General features: G+C 48.7%; 1 protein-coding gene across 1 annotated transcript; it reads right to left on the reverse strand.

Annotated features, from left to right (window-relative positions):
- Positions 1-448: 448 nt before the first annotated feature.
- Positions 449-13,282, reverse strand: LOC146356674 (vomeronasal type-2 receptor 26-like). The gene is made up of 6 exons (XM_084830252.1): positions 13,044-13,282; positions 7,688-7,811; positions 6,565-6,861; positions 3,686-3,916; positions 3,102-3,228; positions 449-1,350 (listed from the first exon to the last, which is right to left on the reverse strand). The coding sequence occupies exons 1-6, from the start codon at positions 13,280-13,282 to the stop codon at positions 449-451; spliced, it is 1,920 nt and encodes a 639-aa protein (XP_084686378.1).
- Positions 13,283-13,672: the final 390 nt, after the last annotated feature.

Genomic DNA, 13,672 nt, shown 5'->3' on the forward strand with positions numbered 1-13,672 from the left:
CCGGTCAGAAGACCGGCCACCGCTGCCAAAACGCCACCAAACTGCTGCCAGGACCTGCCGCCGAGAGGGACATTCGCACGAGGTAAGTCCCATCCTGGGGGGGGGGAGCGGCAGAGAATTCCACCACCAATTTCGGGGGGCCGAATGCGTTGGCATTCGGCCTCCCGGAGATTCGTGGAGAAATTCTACGCCATCCCTAGTGTAGTGTAGTGGTGAGAGTGATGGACTGGGAGCCGGGAGATCTGGGTTCTAGTCCCCACTTGGCCATGGAAGCTCACTGGGTGACTTTGGGCCAGTCACAGACTCTCAACCCAACCTACCTCACAGGGTTGTTGTTGTGAGGATACAATGGAGAGGAGGAGGATAATGTAAGCTGCCTTGAGTTCCTTGCAAGAGGGAAAAAGGCGGGATATAAATGCAATAATAAATAAATAAATAATAAAATAATTTATCCTGTTTTCATCATAAGATGCTCCTTGGTATTCAGATCTGGCCTCAGTACAATCATGTAGCCCTTGGGGAGAAAGATGCAGCCCAGCAAGCCAGCACTGGAGGCCAAGATGGAGAAGACCTGCACGGCCACCATGTATTTCCCCTTGGTGCTCAGGTAGGTGGGCACAAAGGAAATCCAAACGCTGCAGAAGACCAGCATGCTGAAGGTGATCAGCTTGGCTTCATTGAAGGCCCCAGGCAGCTTCCTGGCAAGGAAAGCCACCGTGAAGCAGATGGCAGCCAGGAAGCCCATGTAGCCAAGGGCAGCATAGAACATGGCGACAGACCCTTCATTGCATTGCAGGATGATCTGTGCAGGCTGGGAGTACATGTCAGAGTCAGGGAATGGGGGAGAGATTCCCAGCCAGATGGTGCAGATGACAACTTGGACACCGGAACAGAAAAGGACAATTGAGTTGGCCAAACTCTTCCCCAGCCATCCCCTCACCCTGTTCCCTGGCTTTGTGGCCAGGAAGGCCAGCACCACAGTGATGGTTTTGGCCAGCAGAGAAGAGACAGCAACTGAGAAGATGATGCTGAAGGCCATTTGCCGGAGGAGGCAGGTTGCTTTCCATGGCTGTCCAATGAAGAGGAAGGAGGACAAGAAGGAAAGCAGGAGGGAGATGAGGAGAATGTAGGAGAGGTCCCGGTTGTTGGCTTTGACTACTGGAGTATCAAGGTATTTTATGAAGATTGCTAACACAAAGCCTGCGATTAAGGACAAGAATAGGGCAAAAGAAGCCAGGATGATACCCAAATATTCTTCATAGGACAGGTAGGTTATATCCTTGGGTATACATTTATCTCGGTCCTCGTTTGGATGCTGATCATCTGGACACTTGGTGCAATGGTCTGCATCTGGAAAAACAAGAGAAACATCTCCCTTACACCCTTACCAATCTCTGTTCTTTTACATTTCATCAAATAAATGTCGGGAATGCAGGTTGGCCGAGTGTGTTTTATGCATTTTGTGGATAATCCATGTGGTATGTTGGCGGGGAATGACATGATGTCAGGGGCCTGGCCCTCTCCTTGATGTCATTCAGGGCACGGAGGGCAGCTAGGAAGGCGCCCAACAAAATTTAGTCCCCCACTTCTGCTGTAACCATCATTTTGTTTGAAGAGGACAGGTGAGAGGATCCAGCAATATTTCTGGAGACTGCCTTTTGAGTCCTCAGAAGTTTGCCAAGGAGGTCCTCCGTTGTGAGGGAAATTCCAGGTCAATGGCCCACAGTTCAGAAAAAGAGTAGAGCGGAGTTTGATTCAATGCAGAGAAGGAGACACAGGGCCGGTTTGCAGATCACGATAAGCCACCATGAGACAAACAGTGCTGACAACCAACTGCAGGCTGTTGGGTCATGCAAACGGGGTCACAGAGGGGTGCATGTGGAGTCTGCAAGCATCTTACAGTGCTGGATATGGGAAAAGTGGACTACAACTCCCATCACCCACATCCAGCATTGTTTACACTGTGTCTCCACCTGTGCTCAGCCTATGCTCAAAGAGGATCATCCTGTGAAGCTGCCTGCTGGGAGAGGCAGGACAGATAAGGGAAGGGCTCCTTCACACAACTCAGAGTTGAACAATGGAATTCACTTCCGCCAGATGTTGTGATGTCCACCAGTTTGGATGGCTTTAAAAGGGGATTGGACAAATTCCTGGAGGAAAAGGCAATCAAACACTAGTAGTCCTGACAGCTATGTGCTACCTCCAGTATCAGAGGCAGTAAGCCTGTGTATGCCATTGATGGGGAAGTTGGATGGGAGGGTGTTAGTGTACTCATGTCCTACTTGTGGGTTTCCCATTGATGTATTTCATGGGCCATTGTCTGAATACAGTGCAGGACTAGAAGGGCCTTTGATCTGACCCAGCATGGCTCTTCTTATATTCCTATGAGCATTTGTGAGCAAACTGAAATGCTACAAAATGCCACTAAGCCTCCACTGACCACCTTCCAAAGCAAAGCAAACACTGGGTAAACACTCCATCCCTGCAATTTCTGACGTCCAAATCAGCCCCCTCCCCCCATCAGTAATCACAGATGTGGACAAAACACACTCGAGTAGTGGGTTAGGAACAGACTTTACTGGAGATACAACAAACTGACTTCTCCAGGTAAGTTGGCTGTGGTCAGCCCCATGGTCAGCATCACTTGGAGGAGGAAGGAGGAAGAATAAAGGAAAGTAGAGGGAGGAGACCAGGAAAAGGCAGGACGACCTCTTAGAGATCCCCTCCCACCTCACTCAGGTACATATTAACCCTTCCACTTCAGGTTAAGTGACTCATGGCCCGAGTCCCTCCAACAATTTCTCACCACTCAGAGAAGTGGGGATTAACATAACAATATTAACCATGGAGGACATCAAGTGCAGGAGACAGATGCAGGCTGGGGGTGCTGATCCCTGCCCTATCTTATGCCTCCCCCTGCCCCAACTTTCAGTCCGTCCTCCCAGGTTATTTTTCATGAGTAGTTTTGTGAAATAAATTGTGGCTATTGCAATAAAGGATCCAAGTGCAGAAATGCCTTTAAGAAAAGCTTCAGTGAACATGTCTGGGTGGATCTTTACCCTCCCTAACAGGGGGATGCATTTTCCTCTGGAGTCACCCACCTTCCTGGGTGGAGATGGTCCCTTCCGCACAGGGAGCACAGTCATAGCAGCAAACCGGCCTTCCTTCCTGAGCCACCTTGACGGATCCAGGGCGACAGCTTTCCACGCACCTCGAATGAGGCAGGGGCTATGCACAGAAACAAGGACCATCAAGGAAAATGTGTTGGGGCCAATTTAGCTACAGAAATGACAGACACAGTTCAAAGGGCCCAACAGGGTCTCGAGGATTGAACATGAAGCCCGTAACTAAGCCTGAGCACACGCAGCTTCCCAGTTTCCTCTCTTGTTTCCTTTGTGTCGAATCTTAAGGGACATGTCCTCTTATGGTCCATACAGTGCTGTATAGACTTTTGGTGCTATTCAAAAGGAGAGATAAGTCCCAAGTAGCCTGCAGCCTGTGTTTGAAGGGCATCCTTCTGGCCCACAGCTGGGAAGCAGAGCTGGGGAAATGATCCCCTCTCTCTGAGATCTTGAAAAACTGCTGCTACTTGGAACTTCCATGCTGACGGGGAACCTGCTAGATTTAGCAGAGGTTAAGAGATGGTAAATAAATACCATGAAATGAAAGGAATTGTTTTCCTCACCTTGTTGAACCATTGGGGCCACACAATGGCGTCCTGATCAATGTTGAACTTGAGGCCTGCTGGGGATCCCCGTCTTTCCGTACTTCCAAATTTCACTTTAACCACAGACCTGTTGGGGAACTTCACCCAGTTCACGATGTCAAAGGCGGCTACCGGGTCTGCATTCTCAGCCAAATACACTCTGTCCATGGAATCATTGTAGAACTGGGGGTTTCTCAGGAAAGGGTGAAGCTAGAATGGCAGAGAAAACACCAGCATGGGGGAAACCAGAAACCACACTCGATTTCTCCATGCTGCCCATTTCATGCTTGAATCTTCTATGGCTCAGGAGTGGTTCCAGACCCAAGTGGATGGGGGTGTCTCTTCACATTGTCACGGGACCTCATCTCATCCCTGAATGCCCTTTCTCTGCTGAAGCAGTTTGGGGAGCTAAACCCTTCCCATGAACTATGATCGTCACCTGAGGCCCCCATCCAGGTGCCTCCTCTGAGGGAGATATGGAGGATGGCAACAAGGCAAGGGGCCTTTTTGGTGGTGGCCCATCTGTTATGGAACAAGCCTCCCCTGAGTTTATCCAGTGCCCACAATGTAGGGATGTACGAAGGTCACTTACCATTTCGCGGATCTGCTTCACGGGGGGGGGGAGGAACTTTGTCCCTCCCCCTGGAATCCTCGACGGGGGGGAGGCGCTCCGCCCCTCCCCCCGGAGTCCTGCCCAGCCGGCTCTGCTCCGCCAGGATTCCACTGGGATGCAAATGACGGTTTGCGTCCCTGTACTTAACCGTGATAGGCTACAAAAATATTTATGTAGCCTATCACAGCAAAGTAAAAAAAAACGCGTATGCAAATGGCGGCGTCTACGGCAGCCGCCATTTGCATTCGCTATTTTTCGCTGTTCTAGCCTCCCTAAATATTTACGCAAATGTGGTAGTAACTTCCACTGAACTGGTTTTGAGTAGTAGGCACACAGAAATTGAGCTGCAACCATTATAGGTTTAGCATACGTCTGGGAATGAATTTAGATTCCTTGTGTCAGATATCAAATTGTACAACTGAATTTTAAAAAATTCTTCCAGCTAGAAAATCCTTATTGACATGTGATAAAACCAGATGCAAGATACTTTTCTGCACATTGTGGAAAAAGTAATTTTAATTCTACATAATCGGGGAATGTTCAGCTTCGCACTATTGTAAAAGTCAACAGAAAAAAAAGAAATGTACATTTCTCTCCTACACCCATGACACTGTCACGGAAAAAAGGAAGGAGAGAGGGGCAACAGGGGACCCAGGTAGGTGTCAGACTGGCACTAAGGATGTCAGATAATTCTGCCATGGATCTTGGTGAGGCCGAATGCCAGTGCATTCAGCCCTCGAAATCTGTGGCGGAACGGCCTACCCCCCCGCCCCCCTGCAGATCCCCCCCGGGACGAGACTCACCTGGGGCGAATCTTCCGGGCGGCGGCGGCTCTGGCGGTGGCTTCGGCGGCGGCGGCAGCTGGTCTTCCTACTGGCTGCCGCCACCGTCATTTCCACGCTTGTGTGTAAAAAAAAAAAAAAAAAAAAGATGTGATAGGCTACGTAAATCTTTACGTAGCCTATCGTGGTTGGGTGGGTTTTAAAAAAAAAAACACGTACGCAAATGGCGGCAGCTACGGCCACCACCATTTGCGTTCCTTCTTTTTACCGTCTTAATCTATGTAAATATTTATGTAGACTATGACAGCGAAAATAAAGGGGAACGCAAATAGCATAGCAGGCGGTATTTGTGTCCCCTTTAGATTTGCCGTTTTAGTCTACATAAAGATTTACGTAGGCTAAAATGGAGAATGAAAAAGGGACGCAAATAGCCCGCGACGCTATTTGCGTTCCCCTTTATTTTCGCTGTCATAGTCTACGTAAATATTAATGTAGATTAAGACGGTAAAAAGAAGGAACGCAAATGGTGGTGTCCATAGCTGCCGCCATTTGCGTACGTTGTTGTTGTTGTTGTTTTTTACCCAGAGCCCTCCGCGGCCGGAAATCCGGCTGCGGATGGCTCTGGCCTGGCCAGGCCGGGCCTGGCCAGCTGCTCCGTGGAGCTGCCGCGGACCACAGCCGGCCGTTCGAGGATTCCTGGGGGAGGGACGGAACGCCTCCCCCCCACCATCAACATAATCCGCGAAAGGTAAGTCACTTTCGTACATCCCTAACTGGCAGCCTGGTCAAGGAGGCAGGAAGGAGCAGCATGGCTGAGTCCAGTGGTGGAGCACAGGGAATGGGCCAGGGCAGAGACAGAGGGGCTGCACCCATGTTGGGACTGTGGCCAGATAGGCTGAGTCCTCAGGGGCCGATGTCACAAGGCTGGATGGGAAAAGGAATACCTGCCATGGCTGCAGCCTTTGGACATCCAGCCTTTCTCCATCTTCCAGGACCCTCCTCTTGGATCTGGACAGATAAGCAGCATCCAAGGCACGGGCCACAGCATGGACAGTGTTGTAAATGATGTAGCTGTCCAGAGACAGGGTTCTCTCCACAACCTCTTCTGGAAGGGTGTCCAGTTTCTCATTCTCTTTGCATCTTGTCCAGCCTTTCACAGACAATGCATGCTTCGAATAGGCACAATTAAATGCTTTCTTCACAAACTGCTTGATAATAAAGCAAAACTGTGAAAAACCATCATATTTTGACCTTTTATTTTGCGGGAGAGTGAAGGAAAATAGACCAAGGATAAGTTGTAGACCAGGACGATTAGATGACAACTCCAAGGCAAAGTCCCACAAAGCTGTTGTGACCCAGACTTTCCCTACAATGGGTTTCATCAATATTTCAACATACTGTTGCATAACATTTAGTCCAATCAAAAAGTATCTTGTCTCTGCACAATAAACAAAGACACTGACTTGTCTCCAGTTGTGGAATGAAGCCTGAGGGAAGTCCACTTCATTTGTATTCAGTCCTGAGATTCTTTGAGAGAAAGCAACACAAACACCGTTCCTGATGAGCTCGGGGGTCAAGGCCCGCATGCATGTCTCTCCATTGTCAGTGTCTGGAGCAACGAGACCGATCAACGTCCATCTGAAATGCAGGAGCAGTTTGACAACCCCCAGGTACTGGGCTCCTTCTTTGGGGACCATCCGGTAGAAGAAGGGGAACTCAGTTTTATCGCTCAGAACATGGGAAACGAAAGCATAACTGACCTGGCAAAGAAGGAAGAGATGGGTGGTTTATTTTGCTTCACAACCACATTTCAATTCTTCATTGGATACTTCTGACAGATGACATCAATTAACTGGAAACATCTGTGCCATCTTTCATACCAGTGGAACAAATAGTCAGAATTTTATGATGAATAAAACTTTCTGGCATGATGACAGAACAGTGAAAAATGAAGATGCCCGAAGCTATAGGGCATCTCCTGAGTGTCCATAAGAGAAGCAAGTCCCTACAGCTTGTCCCACTTTTCCAGCAGTTTTTAATTTGGCCAAGAACTGGGACCCGGAATAGGAACATGCTTGATTTTCAGGGGTGACAGGCAGCTGCAAAGTAGTCCCTCCCCCCCGCTCTTTTCTCTGGCTGCCTCCTTTCCTCAGTTATAAGCATGAATAAGGAGCAAACCACATGTTAATTACATGATTTTCCCTTGAATGCATGAGTTTTCTTTCACAAATACCCTGCGTGCCCCCAATACACTTTCAGAGACCTATCACTCTGCACCCCACTGTGGATCCAGTTCCCTGATTTTCATGGGTGGCGGAAACTCACATTGACATTCTCTGGAGAACTTTTTGATTTCTTTAGAGAGAAGCCCAAGTAGAGTGAGACTCAGCCTGTAAATAACCCCCCCCCCCACTGCACCTGAGGGATTTTGTAGATGCCCAGAATGGTTGAAATCTGGATGGAGATGTCAGAGTCAGAACCTTCCAGAACAGCCAATGGGTGATGCCTTCTTCCACAGCTGTAGTTGGGAACATTTCCCTGCCCAGGAGAGATCAGGTCTAGCAAGGCATCTGAAGTCATTCTTGCATCGAAATAGTTGTCATGGATGTCGTAGCCCAGGGAGACGTTGGGTAAGAGTCTGGGACTCTGGTTGATCTCCTGGGTGGCCAATAAGAAGGGCAGAATCTTCCAGTATTCTGTGTCTCCTATCCTGATTAAAAAAAAAAGTGTCACATTGTCATCCTGTCTGCAATGAGACAAAAATATTCAGTTGTTGCTTCTTTTACTTTGAAGCAAATATCTCTGGGTTACATTTGCAGAACTTTCCTCATGCTAACAGTCATCCAGAGCCCAAACCAGAAGCACAATACCCAATCCCCTCTTGTTGTTGTTGTTCAGTCGTTCAGTCGTGTCCGACTCTTCCCTCTTAGTGCTTTGCTTGTGTACAGGCAGCCAGGAAAAGCGGGAAGAGCCTTTGCCGAGGGTCAAGATCCAGGATCCATTTCAAAACAAAACCCCAGAGCAGATGTACACCCCAATGCTGGGATTACGCATGTGTGCAACCTTTGGAATCAAGAAACAAATTGCGACAGGACAAAGGATTGGGAAGATTTCTTAAATGATGGGTGTTCCTCTTAGGCAGCCTCCCCCAGCCCTCAAGTTGATTTGGACCATTGGCCTGATGATTGTCTATGGTTTCTGTGGCTCATGGGAGTTGAACTGCAAGGCATCTGAGGGTCAGCAGGTTGGGGAAGGCTCATTTAAGAGGAGTGGTTGTTGTTCAGTGATTAAGTCATTTCTGACTCTTCGTGACTCCATGGACCATAGCATGCCACGCCTTCCTGTCTCCTTTTGGCTTCAAACTTTCCCAGCATCAGGGTCTTTTCCAGTCAGTTTTCTCTTCACATTAGGGGGCCAAAATATTTGCCCTTCAGCTTCACTATCTGTCCTTCCAATGAGCAGTCAGGGTTGATTTCCTTTAGGATGGACTGATTTGACCTCCTTGCAGTCCAGGGGACTCATAAGAGTCTTCTCCAGCACCACAGTACGAAAGCATCAATTCTTTGGTGCTCAGCCTTCCTTATAGTCCAGCTCTCACAGCCATATGTTACTACTGGGAAAACCATAGCTTTGATTATACAGACCTTTGTCGGCAAGGTGATGTCTCTGCTTCTTACTATGCTGTCTAGGTTTGCCATCGCTTTCCTCCCAAGGAGCAAGCATCTTTTAATTTCATGGCTACAGTCACCGTCTGCAGTGATCCTGGAGCCCAAGAAAGTAAAATCTGTCACTGCTTCCATTTCTTCCCCTTCCATATGCCAGGAAGTGATGGGGCCAGATACCATAATCTTAGTTTTTTTAATGTTGAGTTTCAAACCCGCTTTTGCACTCTCCACTTTCACCCTCAACAAGAGGCTCTTTAGATCCTCTTCGCTTTCTGCCATTAGGGTGGTATCATCTGCATATCTGAGGTTGTTGATAATTCTCCTGGCAATCTTAATTCCAACCTATGATTCATCCAACCCAGTGTTTCTCATGATGTACTCTGCATATACTCATGCCTGACCATTGGCTATGGTGACTGCAGCTCATGGGAGCTGAACTGCAAGACATCTGAGGGTCACCAGGTTGGGATGTCTGTTCTAAGGGGATTGCCAAGTGCCAAGGCATCTCAGCCATCGTGCCAAAGTGTCAGCACACAGAGCTAAGCCCCCGTGCGCGTTTTGCAACAAGGTGAGGAGACCAGGGAAGTTAACTCTTCCCTCCCTGCTCATAGTAAGTAACTGTAAAAACAAACAAACCTATAAATAAATTCCCCCCTTTCATCTAGTAACAAGTTAGTTTTCCAGGTTAAAAAAACCCAAACAAAGCAATTCATTTTTAAATAAGTTATGAAGATAGAAAGTCAGCACAGGTGTTGGGGATGTCCCGTGTATTGCATGGAGTGCCACATGTATGTAAACAGCACCTGGGATCTGGAAAAACCTCTCTCGTGTAGTTTGGGAAGCAGAAAATGTGACATCTTTCAAATGCCTCCTGTAAACACACTTCTTCACCCTGGCCTCGGGGATCCGGTGCTCCCCCCTGGAATCCTCGACTGCCGGCTCTGGGCCCTCCGCAGCCAGATTTCCGGCGCGGATGGGCTGCTGCGGACGCAAATGGTGGCCATCGTAGCAGCTGCCATCTGTGTCCAGCCCGGCAGCTGTGATAGGCTACGTAAGAATTTACATAGCCTATTACGGCTAACCCCCCCCCCAAAAAAAACCAGCGTACGCAATTGGCGGCGGCTATGACGGCCACCACTTGCGTTACCTATTTTTCACTGATTTATCTTAAGTAAATATTTACGTAAGATAAAATGGCGAAGAAAAGGGGAACAGAAATAGCATAGTGAGCGCTATTTGCGTTCCTTTATTATTCGCCGTTCTAGACTACATAAATATTTACGTAAGATAAAACGGCGAAAAAAAGGGGAACACAAATAGTGTAGCGGGCGCTATTTGCGTTACTTTATTTTTCGCGGTTCTAGCCTACGTAAATATTTATTTACTGCCGCCACCGAATCCACCGCATCTGCCCCAGCTAAGTGCCATCCTGGGGGGATTCTGCGGGGGGGGGCGGGGGGCGAGAGGTCGTTTCCCCACGGATTCCGGGGGGCTGGATCCTTTAGAATCTGGCCTCACTGGAATCCGTGGCGGAATTCTCTGCCATCCCTAGCTAGGTAGGAGGCTGGAATACAGGACCCCCAAAGTGGCTTTCTCAGAAATGCTACCTGTTCCACGCACAGGGCCAGCTAGAGAGGCGAAGCCGAGGAGTCTCAAAGTGAGGATGAGACGGTGGTGCGGGGAGGAGTGGTTCAGATTTGTTAGGCACTGGGGAATATTTTGGGACAAGCTGGGTAAGGCTATCAACGGCTACTAGTCCTGATGGCTGTATGCTACCTCCAGTGCCAGAGGCAGTGAGCTACACCCATTGCTGGGGAACATGGGCTGGAGGGTGCTGGTGCACTCATGCCTTCCTTGTGGCTTCCCCATGGGCAGCTGGGTGGCCTCTATGTCAATAGGATGCTGGACTAGATGGACCCTGGGTCTGATCCAGCAGGGCTCTTCCTATATTGGTATGTCTCTTCCTGCTTTTCCTGAAGTAAATTGCTCTGCATCTCTTCTGAGATTTCTGTCCGGAGTTGTCTGTGGTGGGGTACATTCCCAAGTCACTGTGTCATAATAACAACACAACAACAGCAAGTAGAAGATTAAGGCAAAGGCGAAGGCGAAGAAGAAGAAGAAGAAGAAGAAGAAGAAGAAGAAGAAGAAGAAGAAGAAGAAGAAGAAGAATTCATCTACATTGCCCCTGAGGAAGATAATTTTACTGCAGCTCTACAATCCTGAGCTTTTATCTTGTGCTTTATGGTACAGAAAGCACATCATATCTTCAATGCTCTTTTTAGTTAGGTCAAGAATCCAAGACACTTACTGGGCATATAATGTATTGTGTGCTGTTAAAAGCTGAGGTGGTGTCACTCACAACAATCCTGGAATGTAGTTCACTGTTCTTATCTCAACCTGCAAATCAAGGGAAGTTCCTCCACCGCCTCTCGCAAACTCATGCAGCAGCAGAAGCACCTCACCTGCAACAATCTGCGCAAGCTGAAAATCCTACATCCTCCCATTTTTCATTGTTGAAAATGGTTATATCTACACATTCCAACACAAACATGTAACATGCCCTAAGTTTGGCCGGAGGACTGAAGAGCGGCCAGTGTAATGCCAATTTTGTTTGTTTGCTTGTTTGCTTGTTTGAAGGAATCCAGGGAGAATCCAGGAAATGGCAAGCTGGTTAGCTTAATGTGCGTTGTGGGTAGATTGGTGGAAAGTTAAAGATAAATTTTTCAAGCCTGTCAAATGACCAGCCCTGCGGAAGAAGAATCAAGGTGGCTTCTGCAAAGGTATGTCTTGTCCCATTGATCTTTGAGTGTTCTTTGAGAGCGTCAAGACTCAGCTCAAGAGAGCAGTTCTGATGGAGAGAGAAACAGAGTTTTGACAAAGTCCCTCACCAAGTCTCCTGTGCAAATGTAGCAGTCCTGGAGTAAGAGGAAGCATGTAACTGGTTAAAGAACAGAAAGCAGAGAGTGGGAAGAAATGGTAAATTCTCCCAGTGGAGGGATGTAAACAGGGGGCTCCCCCAGGGATCTGTATTGGCCGGGACTGATGCTTTTCAATGTGTTCATAAATGATCTGCAATTCAGAGTGAGCATTGAGCTGGCCAGGTTTGCAGAGACCATCAAATTATGTAGCGTGGTTAAAAGAAAAAAGAAAAAGATTAGGAAGAGCTCCAAAAGGAGCTCTCCAAACTGGGAGAAATGCATTAAAATGGCACATGCAATTTAATGTAAGTATAAAGTTGTGCATGCATATTGGCTAGAAATTCCTCACTTCACATATATGCTGATAGGATCTGAGAGGGTGGTGCAGAGCTCAGTGAAAACGTTGCTCAAAGGAACAGAAAGCCGAGAGTAGGAATAAGTGTGGGAAAAGGCAAAGGCCATGTTGGGGATCACTAGGAAATGAACCCTAGAAGTTCATACTTGGAAGGGACCTTGGAGGCCATCTAGCTCAGCCCCCTGCTCACTGCAGGATCTTATGCATAGGATGCAACAACAGCATCCCTGACAGGTGGCCATCCCTGCTGAAACCCCGTCCAAGGAGATAGACCCGCCACTTCCCAAAGCCGCTTGTTCCATGCTCAACAGCTTGTTTCACGAGGAAGCTTCTCCTAAGGCAGACTTCCTGCACCCGGTGTCGCCAGCTGTTTTGGAATTCATCTCCCACCATCCCCAGCCAGCATGGAAAATGGTAGGAATGCTGGGAGTTGTAATCCAAAGGGCATAGAGGGCAGCAGGTTGCTATGTTACTTTCTCCTAACGTTTGGTTCATTTCTGCTTCCTTGCATCCTGCTCCATCTTTGGCACAACAGCCTGTGAGATATTTGAGGATGGCTCTCATGTCTCCCCTTCATCTGGCTAAACATACCCGCCTCTATTGACCCTTCCTCAGAGGAGTTGGTGTCCAGACAAACATTTGCAGTCTTACTGGGCAGTCCTGGGGGTAGGGGTGGAGGGGGGAGAAGTGCTCTCTCCCCTGAGCCACAGCCTGGGTCTGCTCACATGAGTTAAGAAAGAGGAGCAGATGTTCCTTCTGCACACCCACACGACAGCAGATCAAATTGTCCTGTTTTATGTTGCCACACTTCTGAAAATGAGCCAGCAGGCTGGGCACAGAATGGAGTGATGATGCACCCCACCCCAGGCAAAACAGCGCAGGGATTTCCCAGTTCCCAGCTCAGAGGGACAGTCCTGGGCCATTTGGGATGAGCGGAGCTCATGAAATTAGTAGCTGGTGGAGCATCAGCATCTCCCCTCCAACTCACACACAGAATGACTTACCATTGAATCCTGGTAGATGGGGGCTTGTTGAATTTGGACGGTAGAAAGGAAACTCCTGTGGCATAGATGACCGCACCAACGAGGAGGTCCCCCGGCCTGTAGTGGTTCATTGGGGCCGACTCATCCCTTTCCAAAGTCAAGGGGCATCTGGCCCGGAGCATCCCGCAGGTGGCCTGGGGCAGCAGCAGAAGCGAGAGCAGCAGCGTTCTCGTTCTCGGTACACCTGGCGCAGCCTCCATCCTCCTGCCTGCTCCTCTGAGCTGACTGGATGTTCAGTTAGAGTGAGGCACAGTCCTCTTGCAAGCTGGAGGGGTCAGTGGCTTCCCCATATAGATGGAGCCCAGGGAGGAGAGGGTTCACATCTGGAGGGGGTGGGAGCAGATCAGCTCCATACAGCTGCAGAGTCCTCCTCACCTGACCCCGAGCTCAGCCAAGCTCTCCGTGGCTCAGGAGGCCTGTGCAAGACGCTGCTTCATCGTATTCTGATGTTGACCTCAGCGGACTCAAAGGGGAGATTTGAAAAAAAGATTCCCTTGTGGTTTGGCAGAAAGACGAATAAACCACTATGATTTTGATAATTACATGTGGAGGAAGTTGCATCACCTCTGCAATTTCCTGAACTTGCCATT

The sequence above is a fragment of the Heloderma suspectum genome, chromosome 2, assembly GCF_057233095.1.
Source record: "Heloderma suspectum isolate Gila_16-S chromosome 2, 16-S_ref, whole genome shotgun sequence".
In the NCBI taxonomy this organism is placed as follows: domain Eukaryota; kingdom Metazoa; phylum Chordata; class Lepidosauria; order Squamata; family Helodermatidae; genus Heloderma; species Heloderma suspectum.

What these genes read in the sequence shown, in the direction of transcription:
- LOC146356674 (XM_084830252.1), bottom strand. Translation starts at nt 13,282, where the DNA reads ATGGAGGCTGCGCCAGGTGTACCGAGAACGAGAACGCTGCTGCTCTCG. An exon ending in CATTCCACAACTGGAGACAA is followed by an intron (nt 3,917 to 6,564) that starts GTCAGTGTCTTT and finishes CTGCCATTCTAG; the next exon opens with CTTCACCCTTTCCTGAGAAA. An exon ending in GGCCCCAATGGTTCAACAAG is followed by an intron (nt 3,229 to 3,685) that starts GTGAGGAAAACA and finishes TTCTGTGCATAG; the next exon opens with CCCCTGCCTCATTCGAGGTG.